Source organism: Chanodichthys erythropterus, chromosome 7, assembly GCF_024489055.1.
Source record: "Chanodichthys erythropterus isolate Z2021 chromosome 7, ASM2448905v1, whole genome shotgun sequence".
Classification (NCBI taxonomy): domain Eukaryota; kingdom Metazoa; phylum Chordata; class Actinopteri; order Cypriniformes; family Xenocyprididae; genus Chanodichthys; species Chanodichthys erythropterus.
Window position 1 is genome coordinate 36295761 of NC_090227.1, and position 22159 is coordinate 36317919.

Here is a 22159-nt window from a genome sequence, read left to right on the forward strand (position 1 = left end):
TCTAATTACATCTGTTAATTTATTTTTATATACCTTATATCCATGTTCAGCTTCTTTTGTTTGTAGCTTGATAAACATTTTATAAAGATTATTTTTCTTTTTACAAGCATTTAATATACCTCTAGTTAGCCAAGGACTTTTTATGTTTTTGTTATTTTTACGATATTCTTTAACTGGGCAGTGATGATCATATAGTGAAACAAATATGTCTAAAAAGTTATTATATGCTCTATCCACATCTATTTCTCTGTAGACTGGGCTCCAATCCTGTAGCATTAGGCCATTATTATAGGCTTTGATTGTTTCTTCCGTTCTTATTCGTTTATTATATATTATTCTGTCCTTGTTGATTTTATCAAACTCGCTAACATAAACAGTAAAAACAGGCAGATGGTCAGTGATGTCACATATAAGCAGGCCACTAATTATTTGATCTGCCATATTATTAGTAAAGATATTATCAATTATTGTGGCACTATGAGATGTTATTCTGCTTGGTTTTGTGATGGTTGGATAAAGAGACATACTATACATTGTATCAGTGAAGGCATCTATATTTTTTTGTTTAGTTGGATTTAATAGATCAATATTATAATCCCCACAGATAAATGTTTTTTTTTTTGTTCGTTTCAGAAAACAATTTTTCCATCCATTCATTAAAAATTTCCATGCTAGAACCAGGTGACCGATAAACACAACTTATGATAACATTTGTCTTCTTACTGTTACATATTTCAACTGTTAGACATTCCATTACTTCATCTATGGCTAGCGACATATTCATTACAACCATAAATTGTATTGATTTGTGAATATAAAGGGCAACTCCACCTCCCGTTTTGTTTTTTCTGTTCATATATTTTAATTCATAGTCATCCAAGTCAAAATGTATACCTTTGTCGCAGTTAAACCAGGTTTCTGAAATAGCAATAATACTAAAAGGGTATGTAAAACATTGCAAATATTCTTTTATGGAATTGAAATTTGTATACATACTTCTACTATTAAAGTGTATTATTGACAGATTGCCCTCTGAATTAATATTTTTGTTATACTGATCTTGTGAATAATAATTACAATTATTGTTAATGGAGGAGAAAAAGTTGTTGTCAGGGTCTATTTCAGTATCCAGTTCTTGTGTATTCCCCTCCATATATTCTATCGTTACCAGTTCATTTACTTCCAGGTTGATGATTCTCTGCAGCAGATCATTATTAGTTCTTGGTGCTGAAGTAACTGATGTATTGTTCATAGTGGAAATGTGTAGAGTCATCTCTTATTGTTTTCCGCAGCATTATCAGTCCGTTCAGTTGAGTCAGTCAGTTGTATCTATCAAGTTCCTCTATACTTCTCACCACCAGAACTTTGGCTTCCTCTGGCGTTCCGTTTAGTTTAATGAAAATCTTGCAGTTTGTTACCCAAGTATGCTGAATCTTTTTCTGTTTTTTTAGATATCTTGCTTTTTTAGCTATGTCAGCATTCTTTTTTGTTAAGTGATCATTAATGAAAACATCAGTTCCTTTCAATTTGCGTCCTTGCTTTAAAATTGCCATCTTGTTTTTCATGTTAACAAACCTCATTATGACAACGGGTCTTTCACTATTTTTCATGGGCAGCGGGTAACACGCCTCAATGTGCTCCAAATCCATCTCTATCCCCCTGTTTTGGAGGTATGATGTCACCTGTTGCTCCACTGAGCGCAGCTCCTGCTCACTAGACTCCCCACTATCCACGGCCACTGCCCGGGCATAAGAGCGCGGCTTAATTTGTAGTCCGGTGATGACCACATCGTTCATACGAGTGTATTGCTCCAGCTCGTCCACTCGCCGCTCTAAACCCGCGATACGCCGATCCTTTTCCGCGTTCTGGAGGCGCAGTATTTTCACCTCCTCTAGAAGTTCGAGAAGCTGCTTCTGCTGCACTCTTACAGCAATCACTTCCTCGGACATGAAATCGAGTGACTTTTTTATGTCCTCTATCTGTGGAATTCTTTTTGGTGGCATATCGACATTAACGCATTTAGGTGTCAGTTATTCACATCCAGGTAGCGCGGCCAGCTGTTAACACCGCCACGCAAACTTGCTGGCAGCAGAGCGCCGAGACAGCAAGCAAACTTAACTGTCCAATCCAATGTTCAAGAAGCACCAAACAAAGCAGGTAAAAGTCGTACCTTTACAATGTTCACTTCAGGGTCCGTAATCCCAAATCCATGGTCAATTAATCCAAAAAAAAGTTTAAACAAGCCAAGCATCAAACACACAACATGAACAACGACCGGAAGCGGAGATGAACAACGACCGGCATTATTAAGTGTTAACAATGAGATTATGCGTTTTTTTTTATAATCCGTTAACACAGCTTTTGTCGTTTTTGGACAAAATTGGTCACCAAAAAGTATTTCGGTTTAACCGAAATTTCGGTTTTACCAAATGACACTTTGGTTTATACCGAATGATATTTTCAAACAATGCTAACAGGCAAAAGGACAATCAAACATTTTATATTTAGTACTAGTTTTTAAAATATTACAACATTTTCCATGTTTTGTAGCGGTTGTATCAAATGACCTGATGTTTCGGGACATGCGTATGATGAGCAAGTGAAAACATGAATTTTTCAAATGGTTAAAAGAGTATTAGTTACTTTGCTTCATGACCATGTGATCCTGGCCTGAATGATGTCACATCTTGTCACATTATTGACCGTATGGCTTAATCCAAAATGGTCCCTTTATATTGGTTACTCCGAATTACATCAATGAAATTTATTTTTTCAGACATTCTTTCTCATAACAAAGCAACGACTTCTACACATAATTTTAATACCATTTTGCGCTATGGTGATGTGTGATGTTATAAAATCATGCCAGAATAAAATATATACACTTATTATTATTTAAGATATTTTAATCACAAATGAAATGGCTGTATTGGCCTTTGGACGGTTAAACCGAATGACCTTTTGACACTTCAAAATCTTTAAAATACCTTTTATATGTAGCAAAATATGATTAAAACCACTTGGATTCAATAAAGGAGATCTAGTTGTACTACCTTACATACTTTGGATGTCATATCTTTGTTTTTTATTATTATTAAGGCCTTTGGACAAAAAAAAAAAGACCCGTCACGTCATTGACCCATATACTATCGTTCAGAAGGGTTAGGGTGGATAAAGAAGACAAATTTTATGCTCAGTTTTTTATCGAACATAATTTCTCTCCTATTCTATTTGATTTATGAAACATGCAGAACTAATTTTAGCATAAATTGTTTGCAAAACCATTCTTGCTTAAATTGAGATTGGATTGAATGGTTTATGAATGATTCGTTCTGCTTGTGTTTCATGAATAAGGCCTTATTCAAAAGTTTGCTAAAAAAAGCTGAAAATGTTAGAATATAAGAACACCGACCCAGTGAAATGCTGTTGAACAGCCCTTTAGTTTCTTTCTCCCACCACACACACAGACTCGTTTGGACCCTCCATCTGTTGATTCTTCCCAGCAGCAGATTGGTGTGTGTGTGTGTGTGTGTGAGCAAAGTTCAAAATGAACACTCGCCAAGTGCCAAATGCAAGTAAAAATTGGATTTGATACATAAATGAAATGAATTTCCTCACCAGTTGGCTGGTATGCATAGATTTTTTTTTATTCTTTCCAAAGCTCAATGTAGCAACAATAAGATGCTGAATACGGTTTCATAGTTGGTAAGAAATCTATTTAAGACCTGTTACTTTTCGGAATTCACCCGTCATTGGCAGGCAAAAAGTTTGCATGAATGTGTGAATGATAACCTTTGTGAGCACCATTTGTGTGGACACCATGAAACCTCACTGCTAGTGGTTCAAGTGTGGAGCAGTGTTGTGTACTTCTGTGTTGTCTAAGTGCTATCGATCACAGTACCAGCCAGATTTACTGATGCTTGTTCTGAGCTCCAGTGATAGCTTGATTGATTGTCTAGTGTCTCTGTGGTCTTATCACAGAACTTGACTGACGTTGAGGCTGAGCTCCATGTGAGTGCCTAGAAACACACAAACGAATCTGTACTTTACGGAAATGGAATGAAAGCTTGCATATTCACAGTCGTTTTTAAGTACCGATTTCACAACACATTTAAACTGATTCAGAGAGAAATCTGCCCTCTGTCTTCCTGTTTCTGTTCCACTTGGCTTACCGTCAGCTTGCTGTACGTGAGTGAGTAACACAATAAAGTGGTTCTGGGAAACCTGTGTGTATGTCCACTTAAACTAATGATTTCCACATGCGCCAGTCACAGCTCTGCTTTTCTAATTATAGATCCTCATCTCTAGGACCCTAAAAATAGGAATTCGCTCCCCATTATTACAGAACAGTCACACACTTTGCTGTTCGTTGGGTTGAGCCATGTGTGTATGTGTGTGGATGAACTTAATCTGAACTTAAACTTAAAACCTCTCTTTAAGTCATATATATTTTTTTACAACATTTAAATAACTATAATATTAATATTTCTTAAAATGTAAATTGTGTGTGTGTGGGTATATATACAGTGGGTACTGAAAGTATTCAGACCCCCTTAAATTTTTCACTCTTTGTTATATTGCAGTCATTTGCTAAAATCATTTAAGTTCATTTTTTCCTCATTAATGTACACACAGCACCCCATATTGACAGAAAAACACTGAATTGTTGACATTTTTGCAGATTTATTAAAAAAGAAAAACTGAAATATCATATGGTCCTAAGTATTCATCCCTTTTGCTGTGACACTCATATATTTAACTCAGGTGCTGTCCATTTCTTCTGATCATCCTTGAGATGGTTCTACACCTTCATTTGAGTCCAGCTGTGTTTGATTATACTGATTGGACTTGATTAGGAAAGCCACACACGTGTCTATATAAGACCTTACAGCTCACAGTGCATGTCAGAGCAAATGAGAATCATGAGGTCAAAGGAACTGCCTGAAGAGCTCAGAGACAGAATTGTGGCAAGGCACAGATCTGGCCAAGGTTACAAAAAAATGTCTGCTGCACTTAAGGTTCCTAAGAGCATAGTGGCCTCCATAATCCTTAAATGGAAGATGTTTGGGACGACCAGAACCCTTCCTAGAGCTGGCCGTCCGGCCAAACTGAGATATCGGGGAGAAGAGCCTTGGTGAGAGAGGTAAAGAAGAACCCAAAGATAATTGTGGCTGAGCTCCAAAGATGCAGTCGGGAGATGGGAGAAAGTTGTAGAAAGTCAACCATCACTGCAGCCCTCCACCAGTCGGGGCTTTATGGCAGAGTGACCCGACGGAAGCCTCTCCTCAGTGCAAGACACTTGAAGGACAAGACACCATCTTGGAGTCCTTCAGGTGTTTTTTTTAGCAAACTCCATGTGGGCTTTCAAAACTTAACCCTAAACATATTTTATTATTATTGTTTATTGTTTGTTTTTAGAGTAATGTTTAGCTTCTTTAACATTGCTTTTCAAAGTAAATACGTGTTGCATCTTTTTCAGTGTCTCGTGCATGACACAGTGTTGTAAAAATGGGGTACTCAATTCAGTACTTGAGTCGTTCCACTGACCTGTCTCGCATTTTTAACAGCACGTTCTGTGTAAACGGCCCTTACGCTTTTTTCTCTTGTGTGGTTTACTTGAATAGAAAATGTGTTATTCTCGATTATATACTGTAAAAGTTCACACAGACTAAGTGAGAAGTCTTTTGGTCTGAGCAGTAATATTAATAGTTCCTCCCTTGTGCATGCTGTTGATATCTGCACATACATCAAAATGCAGTGCAGAGTTTAACCTCTTTGTTTCACGCTTTCTAGTTCTCAGACTTTCTCACGCACAGGGCAGTATAGTGAGTATTAGTGAGTGAGTAATTGCTTCATCAGACTCTGTTTAGATGCCAATAAGTAAAACTCTTCAATAACAGTTTTATAATAATCCATTCAGCAGTGAGTTAATGGCATCATATGTCACATACTGTAAGCCGTCAATGCCTCATGTCTTGGGCTGTGTTTAGAAACCTGGGTTAAGTGCCTTGCTCAAGGGCACAGTGGTGATGGCTCATGATGCTCTTTATATAGAAACGTTACCAGCCCTCAGCTATCCCACATAACCAAAATTATACTGCCTGATGAAATCCACATCCCGACATCATTAGCACCATGCTCTAATGCAGAAGTTTTCAAACTGGAGTCTGAGGACCTCCACAGTGGGTGCTAGCGGGGCCTTGGAAAATGTGAGATTATGTATTTTTATGTACATATAATTAAAGGGGTCATATAATGCCACTTTTACAAGACGTGAAATAAGTCTCTGATGTCCCCAGAATGTGTATGTGAAGTTTTAGCACAAAATACCCCACAGATCATTTTTATAGCATGTTAAATTTGTCACTTTTTGAGGGTGATCAAAAATGCTTTGTTTTTGTGTGTGTTCCTTTAAATGCAAATGAGCTACTGCTTTCACGCAGACTCACTTAAAGCAGAACCAAGTAACTTTTTTACCTTCATAAGGAAGTTTACCACTTAGAAGTTTTCTAAGTCCTTACGATGGTTAACGGAGCATAGCCTCAAACTCATTCAGAAACAAATGTAAACATCCAAATAAACACTGTACTTACTTGATTAGACATGCTGCATGACGAACACTTTGTAAAGATCCATTTTGAGGGTTATATTAGCTGTTTGAACTTTTTTTATGTTTAAGGCAAGCGCGAACTCTTGGGGCGTGGAGCATGAGAATTAAAGGGCCACACACCTTGAATCAGCTCATTTCTAATGATGCCCCAAAATAGGCAGTTAAAAAAATGAATAAAAAAAATCTATGGGGTATTTTGAGCTGAAACTTCATAGACACATTCAGGGGACACCTTAGACTTATATTACATCTTTAAAAAAAAAGTTCTAGGGCACCTTTAAATATGGTTATAACTTATCATGTTGTTATCTTGCTTTTATGACATGCTATTACAGCCTTGCGTACTGTATTGCAATAACATGGCCTCACCCCCTTTGTTGTGTGTTCTCGGGGGCAGAGTTTGTCAATTTTAGGGTTAGTGATGTCACCAACCTGGGAAGAAGCTCGTTGTAGTCCCTACCAGCCATTTGTTGTAGAACGAAAGCACACCGTACATAATTATTTTTACTCCACAACCCTAAATAAGACAAGCGGTGTGGAAAATTAATGGAAACAACATGTTGTCTGAATAATGTGGCGAGATATATTTTTCCTCACACGATATACATGGATCTTTATAAACTTTATATATGCGCCTTTGTATTTTACAAAGGGGTTCACATTATGATCATTATATTTGGACATCTTTGGTATCAAAAAGTGGCCAACTGAGCTACTGACTCTTAGTGTGGAGTTCAAACTAACAATCTTTCTGTTACCAGCTCAGATCTTTCACCACTCCACCCACCCATAATGAGGTCACAGTGAGTAGAGGCAAGCTTGTTCTGATCTAACTGAGGTAGGCCACTTCAGGATTTCATTAGCAGACCTGAAATGACCTGTTCCCTGTCTCCTCACAGCTGGACACTATGTCAGCCGGTCCTCACGCTATAATGAATGCATGTTAACTGAAGTGAGGGTTCGATATCATGCCCTCCTCACCGCCGGACACATCAGAGCGCTACTGTGTGCTCCGTCTCCCAGCTAATGCTTCTGACAAAACCAGGCCACTCTTCACTCCCCTGGCATCTAAAAATGTGCCGTGGCCCGAAAGAGAGTCAGCCACACAGTTTGCTGTATGTCCGTGTATGTGTGCTCCTGCCAAAACAGATGCATATCCTCCCAAGTGGCTCTCAAGCGATCACAGAAAGGCATCATCTCAGGAGGCGGTAAATATGTGGCAACAAACTGCGGTTGCATCTGATGGTATTGTATCGACACCTTGAGACGTTCAGCTGATGTTTAGTTATAGCTTTTTAATATTTCTTTCATGTGTTCAAACTGTTGCTATGACCTACAATTAAGCTTCAGCTCTGCCTGCAGAATCACACATGAAATATTAAGAGTGTTTACTTCAATATCCAAAGCAGCGCTCTCAACTTTTTGGGTGGAATTCACCCAAGACACTTTTAAAATGTCAAATCAGCCCTCGCTGTTTAGACACTTTACCTCCCTCCTGTTTTTCCGCGGTTCTTGAGAGCTCCATCAGCATCCATTCAGCCAGTCAATGAGGCACAACTAGACCACTTCAGCCCTCGTCAGGCCTCATCTTCAAACCATGGTTTGAGATGACTCTTCTGCTTGTGCCAGGAAGTGTATTTCCGTCATCGGCGATGTGCAGCTGCAGAGCCTCAATTGTCTGAATGTCGCGGGGAAAGTTGGGTGATGCTCTCCACTCCAATATTGTGGAAACAGATGGGGAAAGTCAGTTTGGGGGCCACTCCAGACCCCCTTCCACTGTCCCTGCCGGTTTCCCTTGAAATACAAAGAGAAAACCCTTTCAGGAAGGAAATTAGGCTTGTTAGACGCAAAATGGCTGGAAGTGATTATAGTAACTCACTCTTATCGGTTATGCAGATATAATGAGAGCATAATTAGCTAAGGAAAGCTTTACGGATTTGTGCGACTACCAAACCTCATGTTAATATGCGAGCGAAATGAGGATTGGAGCTGTACATGAGTGAGAAGAAATGAAGAGCATAGAGCAGGCGTTGGCTCTGAAGATGGGAGATATACTGACAGCTTGGAACTGGGACGCTTGTAAGGTGAACAAAGTGTGACAGCCTTGTGTTCACAGGGCAGAGACAGACGAGTGACGGCTACATGTACATACCGCACACTCAGTGCTGACTTAATCTGAAATTATTCTTTTAACATTGCTTAATTAAAATTAGATCGCCTACAGCCCATTTGCTGACAAAATTAGAAAGTATTTTTTTGGTCTGGCAAGCTCCAATCTGATTGGCTGACTATGCAGCTTCTGGGAGTTGGGGCTTTTTTCTGACTCTAGAAACAAAGTTATGTTTCAAGGTACTGGGTCAAGCCTTTGAGGTTGAAATAATCACTGAATTTGCTGCTGTCTGTACATTTTCCACCATGTTTTCCAGTTTTCTACACATTTTTAGGAGGCTGCCGCACTATCATTTACTTATTTTCATGCCAGCCTTTATTTTATTAGTTTTAGTATAAAAACACAAGGAAGTAAACCACCTAGCAACATGCTAGCAACTATATTTTAGCAATGACATAGCAATGTCCTGGCAACCTCCCATAACACCTGCTAGCATCATGGAAGCAGGATTAGCATGGTTCTTGCGTTCACAGTTCTTGTCTATTGTCTGTGTTTGTGAAAATATAATAGTCCTCCTGTTACCTGCTGGGTTGTATGAGATAACAACATGATTATATCCTGAAGCACTGCAAATACTGATAATTCTGCATTAGGAGTGTGCGAGACTTGAGTTTGGCTAAATCACCATAATCTCTTGTCGCCCGGTTTGTTTGTATCTTGAGGATGCATTTCCTGCATTCCAGTCTTTCTGAGTCTGTTCCGCATCTTTTCTAAGACACACATACATACATTGCTATGCTCAGACCCACAGAATATAAAGGCCAGTCTTGTGCACACACATAAACGTTACAGACTCTTGGAGAAGCTTCGAAAGACGAACCACACATATGTTTCTTAGACAGTTTCCCCAGCAACTACTGAACATGCGAAAACAAACCCATCCGTGTGTTTGAGATGTAAGGCTTTATCTCTTCACATGTCTCCTTACATCTTTCTCCTGCAGAGCTCAGTTGAATTCACAGTTGGGCTCAACACTTTGTTCGTCTGTGCTGAAAATATCTGCTCTGTTGCTTTAGGGAGGAATTGGAAGAGAGAGAGGAACTTGTTCCTCACGAGTTCACAATTGAAATAAATGGTTCAGTAAATTTACAGTTCACCCTGGATTAACATAATTTCACACTGTATATTTGCAAACCTGGGTTCCAAGATTAAAGGGTGGTTCAGTGTTTTTTTTCTAGGCTTGATTGTGTTTTTGGGGCACAGTTTAACATGTCTTAATGCTTTGTTTTTTTGAAAACGCTGTATTTTTCATATATTTTACCTTCATTCTACACCTCTGTTTCCACTGTCATATGAACGCCTCGTTTGACTTCCTGCTTCTATGATACCACTCCCTCCGAAATACGCAATGTGCTCAGATTGGTTAGCAGGTTGGTAGCTGGTGGATTCATTATGTCGGACTCACCGCAGGTAACTCATAATCTATAGTTGTTACTCCTGTCTCCGGACAAAAACATTGCATGCAGTGCCTGTAGAGTGTGGAAAGTTACTGGAGCGCGCAGCCACGCTCGTCTCTCACAAGGAACGTCACGGCAGTGATTGACAAGCCAGAGGGCCAATCGTTTATGCGATGATTGCGTAAATGATTGGCTGATGTTTTTAAGGCCCTGCCTCGTGCACAGATGATGTGTATTAATATTATTTCTTTCAGTGCACCTAATAAATAGTCTTTTATCAGTTAGTAAAGACAGTTTCAAGTAATATTGCAAAAATGGATAAAACAAAACATCCTCTTTAGCACCTTTAAGTTAAATGAAATGAGGCCAAAAAAGGGGAAATCTATGATTTTTATATCGTGATTGATCTTGAAGACGTCCACAATCTACTTTTCAAGCGAATCGTAGAGGTTGTGATCTTTGATGTGCTTGTTATAATGTTAAAATGCAGCAACGACTGCCTTCTAGATGACTGTGCTGACTGGCCAAATTATATCATGTGTCTCTATCATGGGTCTTTCATGCATGGTAATGCATTTGAAAAACAATTTAACCACAATAGGGTTGTGTGATGAATCAAATCTTAGTTTCGTTTTTGATTTTGCCTTCCAATGATTTTGAAAACGTGTTCAAATTAAGATAAAATGATCATTGTGTCACATGCCCTTCTTTATTAACCCCCTAGCATTGCTGCAAAATTAGCCTACAACGACTACGACTGTTCTTGAATCATTTAGAGTATATGCATGATTTTGGTCTCTTTTTAAACGTATGTGCACAGTGCAACCTTAACAGGTTAAAAGCACATTGAACTGAGAAAGAGACTGATCCCTTTGCACTTTCTGTGTGCATGCTGCGAAACAAGTGCAGACTTTTTGGAACACGGACGAGCAAAGTATACTTGGGGTTTCAGGCGTGCCTAAATGGTCAAACATAACAAAAATATGTCAAAATGTCCGTCTTAGTGAGTATTTACATAAAGTCAGTTATGTCTTGCGTGAATTTTTTTTTTTTTTTTTGATTTACTCAATTTAAATGTAAGCACCAGAAAATTATTTACAATATCTAAATTGGCATGAACTCAACTTTTCCCTGTAAACTAGGTTAATCTTCATATTTAGATTTATTCAGCATGTGACATGCTTTAATAATTTTCACATTGATCTGCTATGCTTGTCTTAAAGTCATCATGAAACTGAAGTTGCGAAAGTCTTTTCTTCCCCATTGTGATGTATATCTGAGTGAAACGGCTTCTCGAACAAGAACAAATGTAGGGCGGGACTTGATTTTGTCAATCAGGAATTGATAGGATTGTTGTTTGGATGGTTGTGGTTTGCTATTGCTGTAATGTCATATGAGTGAGCTATGAGGGAGAGGAAGTTATTTTGATTATGAGGGAATTATTCATGAATATAAAAAAATAATGATGTGCATGTATAAATCATTTATAATAATTACTGCAAAATTCCATTAAGAAAAAGCATTGTCCATTTTGATTTCATGGTGACTAAGTCTTCTTCTAAAGGCAAACTGAATACAAAAAAAATAACAGATAAAAGCAGAGGAACGTTTTCTAACACCGTTTCCTCTAGATGCTGAAACTAAACTCTGTGTTCCTGTCTCTGTTGAACTGCCTCAGTACTTGTATGAATAATTAATGAGACAAGTACTAAGGCAGTTTGTTATTGGTTGTCTGTAATGCAGGGATAAAAGTTTTGCAAACACCCTTTCATTACAAATAAACATTGTGTAGTTTTGGTTAAAAGTGTCCTTAACCCAGAGTTAAGCATAGTGTGAAAATCTTCATAGAAGTCATGGAAGACTATTGAACACAGGAAACAGCCTTTAGAGTATTTTTAGAAATTTGTGTTTTTCAGCAAACATTAAGACATGGCAAGTTTGTTTGTGTATATGAAAGACACAGCTTAGGGGCTAGGTGGGGCTGTAAGTGTCACTAAGTCCAGGTGGCTGATCGCAGGGGCCAGGGGCCTGCAGCATTAAAGGTCTTTGAACTCTAGGTCTTAGCGCTGCAGGTGTGTTTATGCGTACGAGTGTATGTTCATTAGTCGTCTATGAGCAGGTGTGCTGCTCATTGTTCACAGGATGTAAATCTGTCGTTCATCGTATTAGGGGTGGAGCAGAGATGCTCAGAGCCTTATATTCCAACCTAAACTGCCCTTTGAAGATCAAAAAGAGAAAGAAAAATGGGACCCTAAAAACCAGAGGGATTTCATAGGTCAGGATATCATATTTAAAATAAACACACAAACCAAGAGCCTGATGCTTGATCTCTCTGGCAATACTTCATTTGTATGTGACCGTCCTTCACAGGAAATGAGGCTTTTGCAAATGACAGTGTAGAATTTGCATGGTCCACTCCACGCTGGTTCGTTTTACAAATTTGACTTTTTTTGGCTCTAGATTGTGCCCTTCACAAGGAACATCCAAATGTTATGCTGCAGTACACAGATTGATGCTGTAGGATAAATTTAAATATCTCTGTCTTTGTCACAGTAGTACATTTTAATCTAAGATTATCACACTTAAGTCTAATTTTCAGATGTATGATTATTAAATGGGTTATATTTCCTCATTGTGTTAAAGAAAAATCTCAACAAGTTTGTGATTTCACTAGTTAAGCACAGTGATTTCACTAAGCATAGTGTCTTTAGGTTAATTGATGCATTTTTCAACAAATAAATACCTCAATACACAAAGCTATAGTCCTCAAAAACAAATGGAGAGCTGTTGATCGTGGGTAATGGGAACATAGCTTGCAGGCGAATTGAAGTGTTGACAGGAATTGTCTTGAAATTTATAGTTGAATGTGGTGAATTTGTTTCAATTGGTTGTTTGATGATGTACCATCTGTGCTTTAAAGGGAATTAGAGGTACAACTTCTCTGAAATGGGTTTAGCTTTCCGTTAGCAACTATTAGAAGACCCTGAATCTCTGTCTCTAAATTCGTCATTAAAGCAATGTCACTAAAAATATTAAAGCTAAAACAATTAAGAAATAAATCTAGATATCTCACTTTACTTTTAAGCAAGGACATTAAATTAATCAAAAGTGATGGTAAAGACATTTTTTTCAAATAAACGATGTTCTTTCTATTGATCAAATAATCCTGAAAAAAAGTCAGTTTCCAAAAAAAAAATATTAAGCAGCACACTGTTTTCAACATTGATAATAAGAATTGTTTTTTGAGCACCAAATATTAGAATGATTTCTGAAGGATCATGTGACACTGAAGACCGTAGTAATGATGCTGAAAATACAGCTTTGCCATCACAGAAATATCATGTTAAAATACATTTATTTTAAATTGTGATAATATTTCACAGTATTACTATTCTTACTGTATTTTTGAGTAAATAAATGCAGCATTAGAGACTAGCCTATTTCCGAGTACCAATGAGCAAAGATGGCTGGTTTTAAACCATGTAATCCTTGCACAAGTTACCATTGATGTAACTGCGAATGCTGACAGATCTGCAGTTATTATATGCCTCCTTGATAATGAGCTGAGTAGTGTTGCTTGTGGAAGTTTTTAAAGGGTTAGTTCACCCAAAAATGAAAATAATGTCATTAATTACTCACCCTCATGTCGTTCCACACCCTTCGTTAATCTTCGGAACGCAATTTAAGATATTTTTGTTGAAATCCGATGGCTTAGTGAGGCCTCCATAGCCAGCAATGACATTTCCTCTCTCAAGATCTATAAAGGTACTAAAATCATATTTAAATCGGTTCATGTGAGTACAGTGGTTCAATATTAATATTATAAAGCGACAAGAATATTTTTGGTGCGCCAAAAAAACAAAATTCAAATCACTGCTTCAGGAAGCTTCGGAGCGTTATGAATCAGCATATCGAATCATGATTGGCATCGCGTGTCAAACCGCCAAACCGCTGAAATCACCTGACTTTGGCGCTCTGAACCATGGATTCGACACGCTGATTCATTATGCACTGGAAGCTTCCTGAAGCAGTGTTTTGAAATCAGGCATCACTATATAAGTCGTTATTTTGTTCTTTTGGCGCACCAAAAATATTCTCGTCGCTTTATTATATTAATATTGAACCACTGTACTCACATGAACCGATTTAAAAGTTTTTAGTACATTAATGGATCTCGAGAGAGGAAATGTCATTGCTCCCTATGGAGGCCTCACGGAGCCACTGGATTTCAACAAAAATATCTTAATTTGTTCCGAAGATTAACAAATGTCTTACGGGTGTGGAACGGCATGAGGGTGAGTAATAAATTATAGAATTTTCATTTTTGGGTGAACTAACCCTTTAATAGCAACTAAAATTGTATCTTCTTTATTTATATGCGCATAGTATAAAAGCGAGTAAAAACATTAGCATTAGCATTGTCTGTTTAAATATGAGTCCAGAGTCTGTGCGTGTGAACTCTGTGTGATTTGATGTGTATTGTGTAACCCTGCAGTCTGTCCTCTGGCTGTTCTTCCAGTTTCCGCTTGTCAGACAGAATGTGGGTCAGTGAGGCTTTGCTGGGGTCTCATGGAGGACGTGTGCGTGGGGTTCATAGCTGCGGTTCGCAGGCCCACTCCTGCACTCGATCGTAAATAGCTGGTCTGCAACTAGGCCAGTGTCCGTGCCTCAGGCGGAAAAAGGCCATTAGATAAGTCCGCGCAAGCAGGCTACTTAGATAATAGAGATGAAGCGTTCGGGGTTATCTGGCATCCGTCTCCCATGATGCTCTGTTGTGTCTTCTCTTATGATGTCACAAAGGCCGTAATTACTCAGAGTGGAGATGGAGAGACTTGTCAACCAACTGCTGTTCAGTGGTGAGTTTATGAGCCACTCTGTGAACTTACGATGACATAAACCAATATAATGAGGATGGGGAATCTACACAATAGGATGTTCCAGCCTACACAAAGTGCTTGGACACATTGACTCTGTGTGTGTGCCTTTAAATGAGATGATGGTAAGACTTCGGTCATGGGAGAACTCTGACTTCAAATAAACAACTGAATTCACAGACTTACTGTTTTGCCCTGTACATCCTGTTTCCCTTTAAGCTTCAGTGTCAGTTTGTCTGTGTTTTTGTCTTTTAGGTGCTCATATTGGCATATAATGCAGTATATTGTATTTTATTAGCCTGTGACTGTGTTGTATGTATATCTGTTACATCTTCGCTTATCTTTCTCTGTTTGAGCAGTGCACTATGGGTGATGAGGCTGGATACAGTCACCTTGGCTCTGCGTTTAGCATTCTGCACAAGCGTTATGTACTGTGGTCTGGCTCCCGGCCCGACGTTCCCCACTTACATCAATGCTGCTGCATGGCACACAGGATTGACTATCAGTTGAGCCCTGATTGTATATTGATTCCCTGTCAGGATAGGTTTAAGCAGTGTTCCTGTTCCTCTGTGTGTGTACATACTGGTTCTGTTGACTAAGCTGTTAAGCTGCAGGTAACACTGACAGTCAAAATAACAGTCAAACCAAAATTTATTAAGACACCTTGAACATTTAATTCATTATTACAGTTTATTCATTATAGTTTAAACAAATGGTAATAAAATATGACAAGATCTCAGAGTTAAACTGTGTCAAAAAAAATTAATCTTAATTATGTCAGACAACACTTAAGCAAAACATGGTCAAGTCAAAGTGTCTGAATAATTTTTGGTTCCAAAATGTTATCAATTTTACTGGTAGTCCACTGTATGAAGAATTTTTGGGTATAATATGTCAAAGTTTACTTTATTTTGCTATCCTCACTTACATAAATGAACTATAGTGTCCTGCACCCACTAGTAAAAAATATAAAAAATTTCTAAATAATTTTTGGTTTGACTATATATGTGTATGTGTGTGTATATATATATATATTACATTATTATATATTATTATATATATTAGATTTTTAATGTTTTTAAAAGAAGTTTCGTCTGCTCGCCAAGGCTACATTTATTTAATTAAAAATACAGTAAAAACAGTAATATTGTGAAATATTATTACAATTTAAAATGACTGTTTTCTATTTGAATATATTTCACAAAGTAATTTATTCCTGTGATGCAAAGCTGAATTTTCAGCAGCATTATTCCAGTCTTCAGTGTCACATGATCCTTCAGAAATCATATGCTGATTTGCTGCTCAAGAAACATTTAATGTGTACAATTGAACAAAATATTTGTGTACAATAGTTATTTTTCAGGATTATTTGATGAATAGAAAGTTTGAAAGAACAGTGTTGATCTGAAATCTAATCTTTTGTAACATTATAAATGTCTTTACTGCCACTTTTGATTGATTTCATGCATCCTTGCTGAATAAAAGTATTCATTTCTTTAATTTCTTTTCAAAAAAATAAAAATAAACATTCTTACTGACCCCAAACTTTTGAACGGTAGTGTATAATGCTACAGAAGCTTTGTATTTCAGATAAATGCTGTTCTTTTGAACTTTCTATTCATCAAGGAATCCTGAAAAAAAAAGAAAAGTACACAACTGTTTTCAACACTGAAAATAATCATAAATGTTTATTGAGCAGCAAATCAGCATATTAGAATGATTTCTGAAGGATCATGTGACACTGAAGACTGGAGTAACGATGCTGAAAATTCAGCTTTGCATCACAGGAATAAATTACTTAGTCAAATATATTTAAATAGTCCACAGTTATTTTAAATTGTAATAATATTTCACAATATTACTTTTTTTTTTTACTGTATTTTTAATTAAATAAATGTAGCCTTGGTGAGCAGACAAAACTTCTTTTAAAAACATTAAAAATCTTAGTGGTTCCAAACTTTTGGACTAATATATATATATATATATATATATATATATATATATATATATATATATATATATATATATATATATTAGTCCAAAAGTTTGGAACCACTAAGATTTTTATTTTTTATATATATATATATATATATATATAATAATAAAAAAAATTTGTATTATATATATATATATATATTATATTATTTGTATTTTGCAAAGTATTTACACACACTGAATTTTTATCAGTCTCTAAAAAGTCAGTTGGATACCATCCAAGTTTAAGAAATGACCCTAGCCTCCACATAAATAAACAATACAGCATTTCAGAGTCAGTGTGAAGTAGTTTATATTGCTGATTTGATTATATTAAAATCTTTTTGTTTTCCATGCCAATATTTGTGACTTTAATAAGCCTTCAGTCGTGCAGCAGTCAGGTGAGCTCTGACCATATGAAATTTGGAAGTTTTGTGGATGCAGCTATAATGGAGGGAATATAATTACAGTATTGATTTTGCCATTATTGATTTTTACTTTTTGCTGCCTTTTTTGCACCCCAACATTATTTTTGTGTGTTGTCTGGACAGACATCGACTACCATAGGAACAGCGCTGTACTGAAACGGCTGTTATAACATATTGCACTAAAACATTATGATATTCGTGTATAATTTATAAAACATTGAAATTATTTACTTGTATGGATGAAAAATAGCCAAAAAAATGCAAAGGGTTCAAGAGCTGGCAAAGGTTGGCTAAGGTAAAATACAGGTTTGATTTGTTTTAGCATTTTTGGTCTTACTATTTTATGTTTGAATTTACTATTATTGTAACATGGAAAATAGTAATAATGAAGAATAATTTCCTGACCACCTATTTACTTCTAGGAATTGAACTGGCATTAAATTAAACCTGGAGATGTGTTAAAACATTCCTCTTTGTTTCCTTTTTTCCCTTCTTGCATTTTTCCCCTTCCTGTTTTGCTCCGTGAATAATGTTGACAGTGTTCGCACAGATGGCAGATGCATTTTGTCAGACCTTTAGACATTAGTCATGTGTGTCTGTTTGTGGGTCGCCTCATTCCTCTGCGTGCACATGTACGGTGTGTGTTGAACTCACAAATCGACTCGATCACAATGAGGAAACTGTGATTTGCAGTTCATTAAGAAAGTAATGAAGTCTTTTTACCCTGCAGTGAGGTAATACAAGTTCACAGCATTCATTTTGCTTCAGCTTGAAGCAAGACAGCGTTAATAACTAACTTATATAAGCGATTTTAATTTTAATTTTAATGACATGACAATGTGATTATTCACTGTATTTTTAAACTGGTATTGCAACACCTCCTTACCCGCATATTTTTATTTTTAGATTTTAATTCATTTCGTATTCTGAAAACTATTGTACCATCTTCCTCTACACACATACATGTACACACAATTTTCCTTCTCGTTCCTCATGGCAGACTTTCTCCTATGACTCGCCTGAGCGTGAAACCGTCTGTCCTTGGACCCCCCGGTACCCTTTAATGCACCCCAAGGTCCTATTGCCAGCCCTTATTCCCGCTGCAGACCCCCAGCACACTCACTCCCCCTGGCACCCACATATGAGAGGGAGGGCTGCTGGTCTGGACTCTTCAGCTCTTTCATTCCACAGATCGTTTAACATTTCATTACTGCAGCCAAGCGCAACCTGTGTGTCAAGATGACTTTGGTAACGTTAAAAAAAAACACATCTTTGTTCCAGCAGCATGTTGCGAGAAACATACCAGATATGTTATCGCCAACATAAGATTGCCTCTACCTCCACTTTGGATAATTTTTTAAAAATATTCATTTATTTATTTATTTTTTACAAATAATTAAAATCTAAATAACTTTGCTAAGAAATGCAGGAAGCAGCACTAAAGGACATTTATAACAATTTGATTATTGCTATCTTTTTATTTAGTTACATCTTATTATTAAAGGGGACTTATTATACCCCCTTTTTTTTCTCAGTCTCAGGTGTCCTCAGAATGTGTCTGTGAATATTCAGCTCAAAATACCCCACAGATCATTCATTATACCATGTTGTAAATGCCCTTTTTTGAGTGGAAGGAAGAACGTGCCGTTTTCGTGCATGTCTCTTTAAATGCAAATGAGCTGCTGCTCCCCGCCCCACTTTCCAGAAGAGGGTGGAGCCTGTACAGCTGGTGCCTCGGATAATCTGCCACAAAAACTAACAAAACATCTGTTTGGTTTTGATTATCATCTCTATCATGGACACGCTCACATGACATTGCAGTTCGTCACCATGGAAGTTAAATATTTGCATGCGTTTTAAAGCCATATCAGTTTAAATTTCTGATATACTATATGGTTTTCTGAGCGCACACATCCGAAGCACAGAAAACTGGCTGTCAGACTGATTTTTCTTACACGTCTTATTACATTTAAACTGTCAAATACCAAAAGATTGTCAAAAACACACAAATTTCACAAACAGTCATTATGTCTGTGAACCTAAACAGCAGGGTAAGAAATCGCATATGTACAGTGGGTACGGAAAGTATTCAGACCCCCTTAAATCTTTCACTCTTTGTTTATATTGCAGCCATTTGCTAAAATCATTTAAGTTCATTTTTTTCCTCATTAATGTACACACAGCACCCCATATTGACAGAAAAACACAGAATTGTTGACATTTTTGCAGATTTATTAAAAAAGAAAAACTGAAATATCACATGGTCCTAAGTATTCATCCCTTTTGCTGTGACACTCATATATTTAACTCCGGTGCTGTCCATTTCTTCTGATCATCCTTGAGATGGTTCTACAACTTCATTTGAGTCCAGCTGTGTTTGATTATACTGATTGGACTTGATTAGGAAAGCCACACACCTGTCTATATAAGACCTTACAGCTCACAGTGCATGTCAGAGCAAATGAGAATCATGAGGTCAAAGGAACTGCCTGAAGAGCTCAGAGACAGAATTGAGGCAAGGCACAGATCTGGCCAAGGTTACAAAAAAAATTCTGCTGCACTTAAGGTTCCTAAGAGCACAGTGGCCTCCATAATCCTTAAATGGAAGACGTTTGGGACGACCAGAACCCTTCCTAGAGCTGGCCGTCCAGCCAAACTGAGCTATCGGGGGAGAAGAGCCTTGGTGAGAGGGGTAAAGAAGTACCCAAAGATCACTGTGGCTGAGCTCCAGAGATGCAGTCGGGAGATGGGAGAAAGTTGTAGAAAGTCAACCATCACTGCATCCTGGAATGTGTGTACCTTAGATGAAATCTGGAACCGCTTGTTTGGAGAGACTGTTTATGATTTATAGGATTAAAAAAAAAGGAGTGGGTGAATATGCTGGTTGTTTACACACATCTGTGTTCAAACACTTTTTAAAAGTGAATTTTACGTAATAGGTCCCCTTTAATATCTCTCTAATTTCTGTCCTTATATTTTCCTGCATTTATTAGAACAAATTATTTTGATGCAGCATGATCTGTTTCCACTTCACTTAAAATCCAACCAAAATGTCACTGGAGCTTTAGTCTCTTTAAAAACACGCTTTAGCCTCTCCCGGTTAGAACAGCCATTTATAATATTTGAAAATCCTGATCCAAAATATGTTTTATTATCTTCCCCCTTCTAGTGTGAAGAGGCCAGCAGGCATGGGGAGCATCCTGAATCGCATCGGGACCAAAAAGCAGAAGATGAGCACTTTGGAGAAGTCTAAGATGGACTGGGATGCCTTTAAAACAGAGGAGGGCATTGCAGACGAGCTGGCAATCCATAATCGAGGCAAAGAAGGGTATGTTTAAGCCTCATTAGTGACCCAGACAAACACATCATCTCATATTATCTCCCATTAGTGTCTCACACTGGCTTCTGAGATTTTCATCAGAGCTGAATAAATATCATTAAGTGTCTTAAGTGCTTAAAGCCACAACGTGCTGGCGTATAGTATTTCACTGCAATTTTTATCATACATTACAATTCATTAATTATTCACAGAAGATAACTGGACAGTGAAATGAATGTATTTGGGGAAAAACCATATGCTGCATATGCATTTGATTAACATGCTGACCTTTTGCGGTTGCTTTTAGGACTAGGGATGAGCATAAAGAGAAATTTGGCCAAGTACAAAAAAGTATATTCTGTTCTGTTCAGGTTATAAGATAGTTCATTACTATTTCAAAAGATCTGTGTTGTCTCTTGTTGGTTTTCTGCATACATGCATGTGTTTAGAAGAGATGTGGGTGATGAATATGTGGAGGTGTCTGCTCGCATACCTCTCATTGGTCGATTGAGAATGAACTCCATGAAGAGATATAGAAAGTTTTTAATTCACATTTTTCTAATCTAAAACTGCTTTTTCCATTACAAATGAATATCTCAGAAATTTTGGTAAAAATTGAACAAAAAATTGCATGAATTCTAACAAAACACATAATACATTAAAGCATCTTTGGTGTTTCCATGGTTTCTACAAAATAAAACAAGAAACCGAGGGTAACGTGAGTATGATGTCATTGATAGGTGATGTACGGACATGGTCCGTGTCCTCTTTAAAATTGCTTATTTCTCTGGATTTAAACATTCTTGGAACAATGTAAGTACACAAGTCAACTATATATAACATTATTCGGGTCTTTGTTACACTGTAATTATACATTTAAGTACTGAGTAATATTAAGTAACTACATGTACTTACCATAGGTTTAGGATTAGGATTTGGTTTGGTTTAGGGTTAGTTGCATGTAACTATGCATCATTTATAGTTATGTTATATGCAGTTACTATAGTAATATGTAACAATGACACTGTAAAATAAAGTGTTACCCATTATTCTAGTGGTTTTTGATATTTTAATCCAAAAATCCTACATATTGTGCCCTTAATTAAAAATATACACGTCATGATGCGCATTTTCTTTCTCATCTTCTATATTGTTGATGAAAACAAAAAGCGAAGAACAAATGTGTTTCTGTAATTTTGAGATTAACAATGCCCTCCTGACTTGTCTAGGATCAGTATTCGGTAGATCAGCAGAATGAATGGAGTGGGAGCTAAGCCAATAGCACTTCATTTAAGCCTTCTTATCTTGCCTGTGATGGTTATCTTGAGAAGGAGGTGGTGAGGAGTAGGATTTCAGCTTTACTTAAAAGCTGATGATGCAAAGCTGT

General features: G+C 37.2%; 1 protein-coding gene across 2 annotated transcripts in view; it reads left to right on the top strand.

Annotated features, from left to right (window-relative positions):
* The window catches only part of cfdp1 (craniofacial development protein 1), a 41218-nt gene that overhangs the window by 12083 nt on the left and 6976 nt on the right, over window positions 1–22159 (top strand). The window contains exon 6 of one of the 2 annotated variants that reach the window (XM_067389325.1): window positions 20623–20781. In XM_067389325.1, the coding sequence (XP_067245426.1) occupies window positions 20623–20781 (159 nt within the window). Of the gene's footprint in view, window positions 1–15410; window positions 15706–20622; window positions 20782–22159 lie in introns of those variants that run through there. The other variant, XM_067389326.1, reaches the window with a different exon arrangement.